This window comes from Opisthocomus hoazin, unplaced genomic scaffold, assembly GCF_030867145.1.
Source record: "Opisthocomus hoazin isolate bOpiHoa1 unplaced genomic scaffold, bOpiHoa1.hap1 HAP1_SCAFFOLD_56, whole genome shotgun sequence".
In the NCBI taxonomy this organism is placed as follows: Eukaryota; Metazoa; Chordata; class Aves; order Opisthocomiformes; family Opisthocomidae; genus Opisthocomus; species Opisthocomus hoazin.
In genome coordinates, this window is record NW_027448988.1 from 211,703 (window position 1) to 227,883 (window position 16,181).

Here is a 16,181-nt window from a genome sequence, read left to right on the forward strand (position 1 = left end):
TCAACTACTTTTCTATAGCCACAAGACTAGAAGGGGGAGGGGGAACAATTTTCCTTCTGCAGAACTCTCCCATTTGTTGGATCCACTAAGAAATTAGCTCAGACAAGAAAAATGATTTTTTGACAGCTAGAGAGCAGGTGAAATGAATCCCACCTCTCTTTTTCCAGGGGGTAAGAGTAAATGCAGGCTCACAATAAAGTTAGTCTCCGAGTAATTACATTTTATAAACAAAGGAAGTCTGTGTTACAGCTTCCACCCAAGGAGATCCACGACAGAAAAGCAGAAGTGCTACCAAGTGCTTTTTAAAACAGCCACTCCTGTCAGTACACAGTAGTAGTATTTTCTTAGTTTAGAGCAAGAGGAGAACTTTTGTCTCTTTCACATGTGGGATTTGCTCAAAGTCAGAGGGGGCGGAAACCTCAGTGCAACAGCCACTTGTTAAATTTTGCAAGAAGCCTTTGAAACATAAACCAGAAGCAAAATGAGCCTTCCAAGAGAACGACTCCCACTGTCAACACTACTGAAATGTTTTGCAGAAATACAGAAATGCCATAAGCTGACCCAAGTTCCAGGGGCAGGATCCCGCGATTTTAATACTAGAAAGTATCACAGATTTTAAGGTGAAGATACGACGACAATGCTTCCTCCCTCGTAATCACAGATGCCGGCCAACATGGTTGCATTACCACTCAGACATTTACGCGTGGTTTTTCTCCTTTTGGTCAGTCCACTTAAGGCCATACGTACGCATTAATAATTGGTATTGCGTATTTTCCCGTCTTTGTCAGCATCGCGCCCTTTGTGTTGGGATCTTTCAGCTCAATCAGGAAACTCCTCGGAATTCCTGTGCTCCTTCTCATTCTGGGAGCAGGCACAAAATTTTTGTCCTGTTCAGAAAAGAAATGCAGACATATCTCATCTTAAGGCCCACACTTCAAATGACCTTTCAATGTTGATTTGAAGCAGCAAAAGCCTGTAATCCTCTCCTTTCACCTAGCGTAGGGGTTGCTCAGCTAAAATACTTCTTTTCCTAAATGAATATAGCCAGGATGTTCCGAAGGCTTGAGCAGTGGTTTGCACTCAGTCAACATTCTTTGGCTTAACTTCAGGTTCCTTAAGCGTGAAATATCTCTGAGCTCACCATCCACGCAGGGGAGAGACACAAACCCGCTCCTCCTCCAAAGCGCAGCTCAGAGCCAGAGCTCAATTCCGTGCCCTGAATCAGTCACCGGAGAAACTTCTGTTCTCCGTCCCTATACGAGGGCTGGATTCACACCTCACGCGTGTACAGTCAGTGACTAACGTTCAGTGGCATGAAAACTCAAGCAGAGACTTGTGTAATTAAAACACGCAAATATTCAGTGGATGGGGTCAACAGAATCATCTTGGTTTTATACGGAACACTGGAAACCATGAACTGTCATTAAAAAGAGCTCAAACCAGAAAAATTTACAGTAATAGTGAAATAGATAAAAATAGGCATGAAAATTAACCAAGAAAGATCTGTGCTCATCTTTAATGTCTATGATCCAGAAGAAAGAAAATTTTGCTTTTATCATTCCAGGTTTCCCTTGAATTTTGAGGAGCTTTGCAACACTGCCCTAGAACCTCTGTACTTCACCCCAAGAGAAACAATTCTTAACAGGAGTCTTCGTGCATTTGCCCTGTGACTGCCAAGGTGAAAATATGAAAACCCGAGCAACACCAGAAGTCCCCTGTGGGATTTCTGGAAGAACAGGGACATATTGTGAGCAGCCCAGACACTCTGAATATGGACTTGATCGCTCTGCAGCAGCACAGGCCTCAAGGCCATCGAGAGGCCGGCTGTGGATAAACAGATGCCCCAAGGCTGGCTGCAGGTAAACAGACGTTCTATGAATAGTAACCAATCATAGTCAAGTTCTGCCTATATAATCCGGGTGTTCTATTAATAGACGCTCTATGAATAGTGACCAGTCATAACTGAGTGCTGTACCGAGTGCTGTCCATATAATAAAGATTCTCTGCTAATAAAGGTGACTGTTATGGATCATATTGATCGAGTCCTCGTTCCCACCGCAACAGTCCCCCACCACCTTACCCCACTTGTCGGGCAGTTCCTTCTATAGTGGCCTGGTTTTCCATAGTAACGGCAAGGGAATGATGATGGAGGTGGACCCACGGGTCTTTTCATGTAACTGGAGATTTTTGGGGAAAAAAAGAAAAAGGTATGCTTTGTCTCTCTTGCTAAAACAAACATCTCTACAACCTTTCCATAATCTCCAAAGAAAAGATTTGGCATTCTCTTACTTGATGGGATCGTACTCCTGGCAAGACTGCACCATCATGGCCTTTATTTTATCCTCTTCAGAAGCATTGGCCGCAGCCAGGTTGGCAGTCTGTTGAGCAGACAGTTATTGGCACACACACTGGAAACACATTTCAGCCCACACAGCAAAGACAACATCACTCATCCCATCCTGCAAAGAACAGCACAGCGCTAGGTGGGGGGCATGAAGACAGCTGCTTCTACAAAAGAGAGTTGTCCTGGAGATGTTCTGGGGAGTCCTCACGCCACAGCATGGTCTTTGTGTACCTGTCAATCTACTTGACAGGAGCATTCTTGGGCACTCCAGTCCTTAGGCTCTGTTCGGGCCTTACAGAAGGACTTGTGTAACCAATCCAATTCTATTCCGAGTGGACTGAACCTGTGCGTAGAAAAACCTGTAGTATTCAGTGTTTTTAAACCGGTTTTTAAGCCCCAGACTATTTGAAGGAGAAGACATCCACTGCACATTTCACTGAGAAAGACGTATGCAAGTATCCTTATTTCCATTTTACGGCATTGAAAGGACACCCAGCTGAAGAGTCGGGGCAGTTGTTTCTGCTTGATGAAATTCAGCTTCAGACACGGAAGCATTAAAAACAATCAAGTTTTTTAAAGTCACTCAGCAAGACAAAAGATTCTTTTCAGTAGAAATTTGACCAAGCTCCCCCCCTGCTAACTTCTTGAACTACTGTAAGAAAAACCTGCACTTTCTTCCAGTTGATTGTGCCCTTTTAATAGACAAATTGTAATAGAGCCTTATGCAGAACTAGATCTTCAAATCAGTGAAGCCAGCTGATTTGTTTTAAAGTCCTCTTTGTTCAAATATCTGAAGGGTGGGTGTCAGGAGGATGGGGCCAAGCTCTTTTCAGTGGTGCCCAGTGACAGGACAAGGGGCAATGGGCACAAACTGAGGCACAGGAAGTTCCGTCTGAACACGAGGAAGAACTTCTTCCCTCTGAGGGTGACGGAGCCCTGGAACAGGCTGCCCAGGGAGGTTGTGGAGTCTCCTTCTCTGGAGATATTCCAGCCCCGCCTGGACAAGGTCCTGTGCAGCCTTCTCTGGGTGACCCTGCTTCGGCAGGAGGGTTGGACGAGATGACCCACAGAGGTCCCTTCCAACCCCTACTATTCTGTGATTCTGTGATTCCAGATACAAGCAGGCTCTAAGGGAGCGACTGTAAATGGTCTGGACCTTCAAGCACCTATCACTGAGATCAGTCACTCGTGGGTTTGGTTTTATACACGTTCATTCAGAAAAGTGCCCACTCGTTTCAGCGTTGTATTAAATGGTTGTTTCATACACACAATTTTTTCTGAACAGTAACATAATCCAGACCAACATCTTTGAAATCATTTCCATGAACTCTTACAGAAAACTTTATGGATACCTGACTAATTTGTTGGAACCCAAAGAGTTTCCAGAAGACATCCAAAACCCACAAAATATTTCTAGGAATAGACCACAATTCAAGTATGCCCTTTAATACACAGTAATAATAAACCAGAAAACTTTTGACTGTAACACACTGCCTCCATGCTAAGCCGGTCTGCACTGAAGAGGTCAAGTACGTAACAGTTTTGAGCTGCTTTATCTTATGTTCCTGCACTTTTTGGAAATATTTGCGTTTTCCAGAAAGCTGAAATGTGTACACCACTTGGGCAGTGTTTCACATTTTAGAGCCAAACTTCACAGGAGTTTACAGAACCACAGACAGGTTTCGCGACAGCGCTGTTGTCTGTGTTACAGAAACGCCTCTGTTTTGGTTCTTGCAAACCCCACTGAAATGTCCACAACTTACAGGAATTGAATTCTTCGCTGAGAATTGTGGTAGTTTCCAATGCAAAATTAATGAAAAGTGTTAGAAACGGTAAACGGCATCTGAGGTTCTTCTTCTTTGTGTCTTGAAGATGAGTAATAGTGCCACATCACGTTGAGTCTGACAAGGTGCTCACCTTCTACCTTCCCAAAGTGGGAGCTTCTCTTTAAAGGACAGTGTCAAAAGATACTCATATTTTAAGATTCAAATAAATATTTTAAACTATTATAAATGAAAGTAATGTTGTGTTCAGATTGAAACAGTGATCCAGCTATAGATCACAGTATAAGATTTAAAAATATGAAGGAAACTCTTTTGATTTTTAAGGATTTGACAAGAATATATATGTACCTTAATAAGCTGGGCCAGAGGAAGAGATGCAGAAGAGTCATCAACCTGTTCACAAAAAATGAAACACATTTTGAAGTTCTACAACCAAAACACAACAATAGTTAACCTCTGCTGTAGTCTGAAAGTCTGCACTATATCCTCTGAGCGTCACTGAAAGAGGCATTTCCAACTTGGTGTGATTTGTACTTGTTCCAAACAAAGTCCAAACCTTTGACAGCCTGAGAGTGCCGATGTGATGAAGGAGAAGAAACTAAAACAACCAAAGCCACTTGAGATCTACTCATTCCTCCAGAATATCTCGGAGAGAGACCCTTGCCAAATGCTCAACACTGCTTAAAAGTCAAAGGAGTAAGGCAGCTGTCAATATTCAGCTAAAAGGGATTTTAAAAAAATTAAGTTTATTTGAGAAGGAAGCGTCACTTCAGGAAACTTTTTTTCAGTGTAGTTTTTAAATGAATCGGTTAATGTCTCATCATTCATAAATGCACAAGGTTAGGCTTCTAAGCACACAGTAGCTGCCTGTCAAAACAAAGTCCAGGCATATCAGCCCTGAGACATGAACGCTGCCCCTCCTGCCAGTAAGTGTAAAAATGCCAAACTCACCGTACCCCACAAAACCCCAATAAAAGCACCAATCCGAAACATTAGCCATAAAAGTAACCCACCACTTTGTCTAGAAAAAAACAAACTGCTCGAAGTGTTGAAATAAATGTGTTTCCCATGACAGAGTAGCCTATAAAAACTGAGAAAACTGATTTCCTGTATTTTATTAGACCACGGGCCATACTGCCCAAATTGGTTTGGAAAGTGTGAGAATTTAATCTTATTCTCCTTGCTGTCAGACCAAAACCAGTTTTTAATGATGATGAAAGCATGGATTCAGAGCACAATCCTGGAATTTTTCTCTCCATTGCAACCACACTCCTCTCTCCCAGATACCTACTGGAGCAGCTGCAGGAATGAAGTCCTCAGGCCGCTTGAGGGCTGCGGTGTTTATTGAGAACTAACATCAAAGTGCAGTTTTTCCAAGGGTAACACTTATCTGGTTGTTTTTCCAGGATATTGAATTCCATTATGCCACCAGCAGCAGTACAGCTTACACTGGTAAAATGATGCCAGAAAGACACTCAAATCACATGCAGAACGGCAAAAAGAGACCGTCTTTCCATCTCAAGTCTGACCAGAGGATTCGACTTCCCTTCTCTTCAGAACATTTCGTACCTAGTTCTGTTAAAAAGGAAGCCTGATCGTGTATTTTGAAGCTTCACGCTCCACATGACACTGCTTTTTACATGTGGAAAGACAGGCCTATGTTCTCTCACAGAAGCACAACCATTATAATTCTGTGGTTTTTCAGAAGCAAACAAGAAATTAGGAAAGCTCTCTGTTGGAGTCTAGCATTGAACAGTCTCCTCTTGACCAGTAATTGAAACACAGCTGTTCATAAACTATTACCTAGTTTGCGTTTTTTGCCAGGAAGCAGTTGTTATGTGGCCTGCAGGATATGGTCTAATTTCTTAAAGGAGGTAATAGCACTCCTTTCTACTAAACAGTTCTCAAAATCAGAAAATAGGTAACTTGGGTACTATTTACTATGTTTGTCCAACAGCCATCTTCCAATGATCCCACAATCTTGTGCCTTTTTTCCCTTGAAATTTCTACTATAGTATTTCCTGCCAGTTCCTCCAATCAGTCAAGTAGAAAAAACATCTCTGCGAAAGCTGTATACAACCTTAAGAAAATACTGCAGAAGAATTTGAAAAAAACCCCAAACACCCAAAATCAACAGTCAATATATTAACTCCCATTTCCAACAGAAGGCTAAAAAGGAACTGACATAAAGCGAGTGGGAAGGGGCACAGAAAATAGGAGGAAAAGGCTAACCTCACTGCTGGAGGGCTACATTTAGATTACAGTGCTTTCCTAAAACCTGATAGCCTGACTGCACTCAAACTTCAGCCAGGAAGGATCACCGTTGTGCTTGACAGTGCTCAGACAATGGCCAGGACTCTCTGCATTTCTGCAGCCTCTGAGGACAAATACCACCTCGAGATCCTCGCAGTCTGAAATAGGAACACTAAATCAAAAAGTATCCACTTCCTCGCTCTGGCTGTAGTAACAGTGGGACAGCAGCGCACATTTGGAAGTGTAGAATGATAGCTAACAGAAGAGCAAGACAAGGAAGAAATGTTCAAAGTATAAGTTCTTGTGCATGCTCTTCTAAAAAACATCGTAACTCCTTTTAATTTTGCTGCTTTACTGTTCTACAGTAATTGACAAGCTGTCCAGTGACTTCTTCCTACCACACTAAGATGCAGGTTCTCCTTGGAAATGTGTACAGAAATATGTGTATTAAAAACAAACAAACAAACAAAAACCCCAAACCCCACACTTTAGACTAAGACCTGAGCTAACTTTAAGAATAAAGCTAGTTGTGTCTCCAGCACTAGCAGCACCTGAGGCTGCAGCGCTTTTACAGTGCAAGAGGGAGAGGGGACTTGTAAAGAGAGACGCACGGCTTGCACCTTGGCTTGACAACCCAAATCAGGGACAGTCAGAGCGAACAAGAAGGGCATGGTTTTGCTTTGTCCTTCACTACCTTTCATTAGTTCTATCTCACACTAAGTCTTCTCTCCCGCTCCAGGACTGTTTGGTTGTTTTTTTGTTGTTTTTTTCTGAGACGTCTCTGTTAGTTTATGGGAAAATGCTCCTTGGAAAGGTAATACGGACATGCCAGGGAACACGCGAGGCTAAAAGAATGTGAACTTTATTTATGAGCTTGGGACTTGTCTTTATAGGCATGGCAGTAAACAAAGAGAAAAATACTGTTTTCAAGAAATAAAACCCCATCTGAATTATATCAAATACCATAAACGTGGTTTATGTAAATGCATGAAATTTACTACGAGGGCCAGTTCAACTTACTCAAAGTCACAATAGAGAGGCACTGATGTCCAAAAAGGAATTTGAACCCACCAGTGGTAGAATTGCAGAAGTCAGGTTTAGACTTGGTGTTTTCAGACCTACATACAAAAAGTTTTCCATATGAAGTTAATTGCATACCATTGCAAGGAAATCAGAGGCTGTATGCTTCAGAAAACATAGACCCAGAGTTCATGAGTTTCTGATTTAAATTATCCTAACAGCTAATCAAGTGATCAGATCCAGTGATCCAGGGTTAGTGTAATGCCTCACATGATTCTAGTGAAGAAAAAGCAGTCATACTTCAAATAAAGATGAAAAATACAAATCACCACATAGTAAGTTTTTTACCATAAGGGCTATTTTGACATGCATAGTTACACATAGTCGTCGAGCCAAATGGCAAATCAAGGTCTAGACCATTACCAGTTCGATATTTCCTTGTGTTACTTGTTTCTATTTCAGCAGCAGAATGACAGTGCTTTGAAACCTGAAGAGCAATGCTGCCCCTTTTCCAAATATATCTTCAAAGCGGTGGCATACTAAAGAAAGGCTGAACCTTTGGGAAATTAAAGCAGCGTCCAACCCTGAAGTCACCCACACCCAAAAACGGACAGCAGGCAGAAGTTAGGAAAAAGGACAGGGCTCTTACCCACAAAAGCACCAGGCTCTAACCTGCTGCCAGAATTTGTACATTCTGCTTTATATGCTTTCATTTGCAGGCAAACTGTGAAACTAAACTGCTTCATCAGATAAAGTGGAAAGATTAGATGCAGAACGTGATAATCCCATTTACATTCACGCCAATCTATGAAAGACATTGATGTACTCAGCGGGGCCCAAACAATATCATTTCAATTACACAGGCTTAAGAACAAATACCCACTTTTTAAGGACGTGAAAAGAAATCATTTAGCTGCAAGAACTGGCCTCAAAACATATCAGGTAAGTTGGGGTTTGTATTTGTTTGAACCCCCAAGGTAGAAGTAAGAAACAGGACACCAGGTTTAACAATAATAGGTTCTCCATGGTTTTTGATAACATTGTCAAAAAACATTAGGCAAAAAAAAAGGTATTTAAAAACAAAAGCTAAGTGATACAACGTGAAAATGGAAAAAAATACACTCCAAACAATTCTTCTTGCAAGAAACAAAAAGCACACAACAAGCTATGCAAGCGTTCATTTAACCAGCTACAGACAGACAGGTGTAGAACATGGCACCACGCTCAGCTGTGCAAACCTCGAACCTATGTGATCTAAAAACGATCCTGCATTATCTGTGCAACACAAAATCATACAGGAAGTATTCCAGCATATTCAATATGAAATACAATGCATCAGTAGGCACAAATACCAATATTCACATTAGAACTGTGCCAGTGATGGCATTCCTCAGCTTTTACTATGCTGAATCGAATACAGTGCATTTACAGCATATACCATGTTTTAAGGCAATGTGTGGAAAATTAGCACAAGGCTACACCGTTTAGAATTAAATGCAGTTTTACAGAAAAAAAGTGTGAGATTGGTTTTTTACGTACTGCTTTTGATGTTCCACTCCCTGGCTCAGTTCGACTTCTGGAAGAAGAAATAAAGGTGATCAGAAGTTAAAATAAAGCACTTGTACCCAGCTTAAAGCAGTGAAAGCAGATTACAGAACCTGAAAACCAAAACAATGTGTTCTGATAGTCTAGTGAATGTCGAAATGTATTTGTATCCAGAAACTGGTCTCTCTTGGGACATGCAGCGCAACTAAAACAAAACCCCTAAGTCACATGTCTACTTCATCACAAATTACTCTAAGAGTTCTAAACTTCTTGTTTGCACGGGTCACCAGCTGGCAAGCCTTGGTCTTTCCTCTATAGGCTCGTGTGCAAAAATACCCAGATTTGGGGCGTAAGAACACTTGCCATATCCCACCCCCCTCCCCCAAATGCAAGAACTAGTCAAACACTGAGAATCAGACTCTTTGGAGGATGGAGCAGATGGTAAGTTTACACTACAATGCAAATGCCTCTCTCTCTCTACTACAAAAGCAGTAAAAGCAAACACAGAGAATAAGGAATCTCTCCACACAGAGGAAACGGGATCTACAGCTTGGGTCTCAGAACAATCAAGCCCAAGAACAAACCCAACAGCATCATCTTAAAAGTTACCATTGTTGGAGTTTGAACCCCATGTCCCAGCAGGCCTAAAAATGTCTGTCTGCTTTGGTGGACACAGGTTAAAATCCACCTCATTCCACCAAAACCTAACAGCAGCTTTAGCAGGAGAGGTACAACCTGAACGCCTCTGTGAACTGACGTCCATAAACCAAGTTAACACCCTGAAACCCCTAACCGAGCAGGCAATGCTTTACAGATACCTACGCAGCATGTGTTTTGCTGATAGCTCTGAGTCCTCTGGCAGGGATTCTTCTGACAATAACTGATGAGTTCTTCGGAATCAGGGCATTATCGTCAGTGTATTCTGAAAAAAACATGAATTCAGAAAAAAAACCTTTGTGAATTCATAGGAATGTATATTCGTATGTAATTACATAGCACTTCAGAGAATACCTTTACAGCTATGAAAGCAACATTTTATATGTAACATCACGCTTTTGTTGTCTCAAACACACTAACAGTACATTTCAAGTAATCTTTGGGTTTGATCATCAAACACAAGCAGCAAAATCTTTTTCTTTTTTTTAAAAGTAGTTTCAATGCCAACAACAAAAGGGTCTCAGAGGTCACAAAAAGAGAGTCTGCTAATGCATGAAGTTCTTTCCTGATGGAGATTCAGTTGCTTTTGCTTCTGGTAGGCTACAAAACCAGTAGATCTTTGGAGAAAAACAAGGTCTCCCCTGCAGAAACCAGATTGTAACATCTGACTGGCTTGCCCTGCAACAAAACAGGCGCTTGGCTAAAGCATGAAGCTCTGTGCCATTGCCTTCCAAGGTGTTCACTAAAAGTGATTTCCTTCTGCTGCCAGTGCTCAGGACTGACAGAACAGAGAGGAGAGCCTGCCAACTCTGCTTCTGCGAGCTTAATCCGTCAACAGCCACACTTATCAGCTGGGCAGTGCTTCACATTTCAACGGAAACTGTTGGGGTTTAACGCAGCAGCCGGCAACGAGGTCCCGACAGCCGCTCGCTCACTCCTCCCCTTCCCCCCCAGTGTGATGGGGAGCAGAAATGGACAGAAGGGGAAACTCAGGGGCTGAGATAAAGACAGTTTAATAAGACAACAAAGGAAATACTACAGCTACTACTGCTACTGAATATGCAAAACAAACTCTATACAATACAATGTTCCCACCACCTAATGACCGATTCCCAGCCAGTTCCCCAGCAGCGATCACAGAACCTGGAACTTGCAGATTTCATGAATTTTGCAAAATTCCCGCTGAAGACCAAACTCCTGCAAAAGTTCGAACTCCCAGACAGGAGAGGATGCCAACTCATAGAAAAGCGAATTAAAGAAAAAGGATGCCTACCCCCCTGCTAGCCACCCTTACAAATTGAGCGTGCCATCCCTGGCATGGAATATTTCCGCTGCCCAGCTTGGGCTGGCTGTGCTCCCTCCCAGCTCCTGCGCACCTGCTCGTCAGCTGAGCATGGGAGACTGGAAAAGTCCCTGACTTCATAGCAATGACTGAAAACATCCGCATTGTCAGCACTGTTCTCCTACTAAATCCAAAGCACAGCAGCTACTGGGAGGAAGATTAACTCTATCCAAGCTAAAACCAGGACAGTAATGAAACTGCAGTGCTAGGATTTGAATCACAGAAATGTTGGGGCTTTTTTCAGCTTGCTTTCACAAGGAAGGCAGAATTGGCTCAAAGTAAAGCTGTCTCTCCCCTCTTAAGCTAATCGTCTAGTTTGAATTAACCAAAGGGATGTGAATTCTTTCGATTCACTTTTCGCAGAGCAGAGACACTCAAACTAAATCACTTGCAAAGACAGGCTTTAACAGCCTTTCGAAAACAGAGTGTGCCTGAAGCTCTCCATGCTTTGCCTTGGCTTTCACCACGCTAGTCTTCTGCAGAGGAGGGAAGCCTTGTGACCTTTTATATAAAGCCCAAACAAAAAAAAACACTACCTGTGACACTTCGACTGAATAAGCTTAAAATGCAAAGGCCTCTCCACGAGAACAGTGTTTATCTTGTTCTTACACAAGCTGGATAAGATTAAATCTTTTAAAGCACTGTCAGCAGCCATTCCCTGTAATCTGCCGACGGTCTTCAATATCAAAAGCCCTTACCCTGACAGACGAATCGGAACGATACTCTGAAAACCAAAGATGATGTATGTCTAGTCAAGCTCCGTCAGGGTGGTTTTACTCAGTGATCACACACAGAACAGGAATATTTCACAATTTACACTCCATTTTTCAGCATATTATTCCTACAGGCAGGAACCTCTCTCAGACCAAAACATACCTATCAGAAGACAGTATTTCAACAACGAAATGAAAATTTTACTTCTATTTCCAAATGATGGAATCCTTCTTCAGAAAACTGGGAAATCTTTGAGACAAAACTAATTTCCGATCTTAACCCCTACGGAGCTGAACAGCAAGCTTCCTCGGGACTTTGGAGCAGTTTCAAATCATAGGAGAAAGGACTACTAATGACAAAAACAGAAGCTTTTACAGAAGTGCTAGCCTGAAGCCAACAGCTGGAGCTCTTCTCAAAAGGAAAATCTCACCACCACACAGCCACTGTCAAGAAAGGCCTGCCCTGGGGCTGTGTGATGGAGCAGGAGCTCAAACAGCTGTCGGGCCCAGACAAACCACTGCCAGGAGATAGTGCCAGCTGCAGTTCTCAAAGCCCAAAGCAGCTGCTTCTACCTGCTGAACGGAGTCACACAGAGCACTCCTTTTGGTCCACACCACAAACCACTGGACTGAGATTCCAGAGACGGAGGATAAGCAACAGCGGCTCCACAAAAAGACAGGAGTTTGCTGTGCCTGTGCCGGACTGAGGATGGTGGTTGTTCTGCGGATGACTACAAAGGGTAGCACCTCTCCGAGAAAGAGACTGAATATATGAGGATAGCTGGATATGACTAAATATTTTAAAGCACTGTCAGCAGCCATTCCTTGTAATCTGCCTACTGGCATCTCCCAGCAGGAACCTGTTCCCCGAGGGCAGCAGCATCCCCTGGCAGAGACTTGGCAACTCCCAGGACCTACAAAGTAGCGTCCCTCGGCCTCACCACACACCTCAACCTCTGCAAAGTGAGCAGTGACCTCCTGCGCAACAAGGCGACTTTTCACACGTGTCCAAGCAGAGCTCCAACAGAAATACTCAGCAAGCTGGAGGTAACAACATGGGTGATTCCTACTCCCTTTGAGCACAAAACTTGTTTTACTGCCAGTGACGGACAGTGAGTGGCTACTGGGCTTTTCTCAATCTGACCTGAGATTAAAACTAAGGATTCAATTCAGCAAGCTTGCAAAAGCAAAGGAAGATTTGGATGTTATAGTAAAGTCAGGAGCAGAAGAGACAGAACAGTCAGGAAAGAAGTATTTCAAGGAACGAGTGGAGGCAGGCAAGTTAACAGCTACTTTGACTGCTGCCTCATGATGACTTAGAAAGCTTAAATTAACAACTGCATTAGTATCCACAACCTTCTTCCTGCAAAAAAGTACAAACAACTCAAGCCACGCTCTGAAATTTATACTGCTTCACATTTAATGCACCACTTAAAAATTCCATTTTTCAATTCACCTATAATTCTAAAAATCTGCTAGTTTTAATAATTTGGGTCATATATACGGTATAAACAGGTTACTGAAAAAAGTTCCTACTTTCTTTTATGGCCTGCTTTAATCCACCATTTTGATGCTGACAGCATTGCAAAGGCATCTCTCTGAGCACTGTCTAGAGAAGTATTTTCACTCCGATAAAGGACAGAAGCTCAGCAGAAGTCATCAGAAGGCAAGCCTACATGCGAAACGACAAAGAAAAGCCTTTATTAGGCTTGGATGTCTTGCTCACCAGCTGTTACGTGACTGGGGAAGCGATCTGCAGAGTAAGAGATCAAAATGACTGCTGACATGCCAGACTGCCTCGACCAGAAAACAGGGTACTTCCCAAGAACACATTTTCTCCCTGCTGCTTAAAAATATGCTTTCTCCTCATCTCATTTTTCAACTCTGTTCTAATCAGCACCACTTGCACACTTTGTGACAAACCAGTCCTCTGTGTCGCTGGCACTGCCTCGAAACATCCTGATTAATAGACTGGACTGCTATTTCTGCATTTTCAGCTTCCACCAAAAGAGGATCCCAACCACAGTTGGTATCTCATCCTTGCTTGAATTAGCTAGTGCAGTAGGCCAGATGCTTCATGGAACTTTGATTTGCATTATGATTATACAGTACTGTGCTCCAAAAGAGCACCTGCATTGCTTTGAAAGGATGAGTCAATAAAATCTAACATACTTTCAGTCATTAATCTGATTACACAGACTGCCTGATGCCTTAATGCCTTATTGGCATGGCTTGCCACTTCAGCGTGTGACTGGGAAAGCGAAAGCCGAGCTGGACACCCCGTGGTAATGAACTAAAAGACACCTGCCCTAAGCCCCTGGCCAAGGGACACTGACCTCGCTGACCGCACAGCCCCGAGAGGTCCCAGCCCTGCTGGGGACAGAGCCCGAGCAGCTCCTTCCCAGACAGACCTTGCATGGGCTCCACTGAAACATCATGGTTTTGGAATGGGCACACGGCTTACCCTCAGTTCACCCAGGGAAACGGGGAACTCCAAACCCTTTAGGAAGGCTCCACACAGCAATGCTGCCTGGCAGCCCAGGAATTAATTGCACGCTGAGGCGTAACCAAAGAAATCCCCCACACTAGCACATCAACAAAACGGCACGGGGAAGGGCAAGCCTTAAAAGCTGCTGAAGTGTCTGCTCTGAAATGCTCAGTTTGCGCAGTCTTGAAGACAGCAGCTGTGAGGCCAAATGGTTTCACTCAGAGTTAGCACGAGGTTTTCTGAAGACATCACATCGTGGCACTACTACAGCTCTCAAGTGCGTGCTGCAACACTGAACTCCAGCAACGGCTGACTTCAAGAGACAGTCTGCCAAGAGCACTGTTCTTCCCTAAAACTATTCATCTAAGGCCAGTTCAGACGCCCATTTTGGTGTTACAGTTTGTTGATTTTGCCTGATAAGCAGAACAGCACATTCTCCAAGTGTTCTGAGTCAGAATGTTACAGAAACCTGAGTCACGGAGTTTGCAGTTCTTCCACAATAATGTGAAAACATCTGTTATAAAAGACAGGTCATGAAATTCACATCAAATTTAATAGAGGCAAGTTAAAATGCATCATTCCTGAGAACAGGCTTTTGGAAGGGAATTCTGCCTTTACAGAACACGCGTCTACAGGAAGCAGGGAAGAGGGCACGCCACCCCCCCACACCCCCACTTTTTAAAACAGGTCCTGATTATCCCCACAGATATCCTCCCAAACCTTTTTAGCATTTTACCTAGAAGAATTCCAGGACACCAAAGCTTCTGTGAGCGCTAAATGTCGCCCATCAACCACATATTCCTCCATGCCTAGCTCTGCTCTAAAGCACGGATCCAAAGGCCGTCGTCAGAACAGCAACCCCAAACAAACAGCTCTGTGAGGCCTCAACACAAGTCACAGCTACCGGTCGTGGCTGAATGGCATTACCGCTGCCCACCCCGCGTATCCCCGGTGCCGCTGGCCCTCCTGATCCCCCGCACGCTGGCGGGACGAGCCCCAGGCTGACTCACGCTACGCTGAGTTGAGCTGCAAAGAGCAGAGCGGGGCTCCCGCAGGCTGCAGCCCCATGCGGTGGTCTGCAACTCCACCAGCCGGGCGGTCCCCGAGGCCCCGTGCCCGCCGCCCCACTCACCTTCTTTGCTCTGGGCGTCGGTGATCTGCAGGTCGCAGTTGGATGCCTTCAGCTGCTCGCGGCCCATGATCTGGCGCTTGAGGTCATGCAGGGAGATGTGGAGGCCGTGGAAGCTGATGGTATCAAAGTCCAGTTTGGCAGAGAACTTGTAGTGCACGCCAGGCATGGCTGGGGCCAGGCGGTGCCTGCTCCGCGACGGCGTCTGCTGGTGGGCGGGAGGACGACGGGGAGAGGCCTCCACGGCCCCGGCTCAGCCTTGGCTCCCTCTCGTGCACCCAGCGCTGCCAGGCACGACCGCTGGCGACGGCACCAACAGAACCCCTGCCTCAGGGTTCCAGTGAGGGGTTTCCCGGCCGACAGCCGCAAGCACGTCACTGTGCACACAATGGCACACGGCAACCACCCCCCGCGCCTCATGTGACCCAGCACATTGTGACAAAAGGCCCCGTGACACGGGCGGGGAGTCCCGCCCTCTTCCTCCTAACACCTCTGAGAGCCATATTACCTAAATATAATAAAAAAGGCTTGTTGTAGTCTGGCAGGGCTAACGAGGGAGCTTCCACGACTGCTGGGTTTACATCTTTCAATGCCTTTTGGGCTGCCAGAGTCCGGAAACCCTCCGCATTTCCTCTTTAACCAAGGGATAGAGGTTTTTGCTCTTTGTGTCTGTTTGTTTCTCCTGTTAACGGGGATTTGGAAGCCTAGGTTTTCACATGGTAGCCTGGCTTATAAGCCTGTGGCGGAATACGGATTATACGTATTCATTCCAGAAGTCGGCCATAGCCACAGTCCAAACTCCAGCAGCAGAGGCAAACAAGCCTGGCTGTTGGATATGCACCAAAGCCCACCCTCTACCAGAAACCACCTCTCCTTGCTATCTGTCCCCTTAAAGTCTCAGTGGGA

At 44.3% G+C, this 16,181-nt stretch overlaps 1 protein-coding gene across 1 annotated transcript in view; it reads right to left on the minus strand.

Annotated features, from left to right (window-relative positions):
• Window positions 1–15,444, minus strand: part of LOC142360043 (MAP kinase-interacting serine/threonine-protein kinase 2-like) — a 40,012-nt gene extending 24,568 nt beyond the window's left edge. Inside the window, 7 exon segments of the mRNA XM_075412341.1 lie at window positions 748–887; window positions 2,081–2,177; window positions 2,290–2,378; window positions 4,477–4,521; window positions 8,941–8,977; window positions 9,769–9,868; window positions 15,279–15,444. Coding sequence (XP_075268456.1) covers window positions 748–887; window positions 2,081–2,177; window positions 2,290–2,378; window positions 4,477–4,521; window positions 8,941–8,977; window positions 9,769–9,868; window positions 15,279–15,444 — 674 coding nt within the window.
• Between the last annotated feature and the right edge of the window lie 737 nt (window positions 15,445–16,181).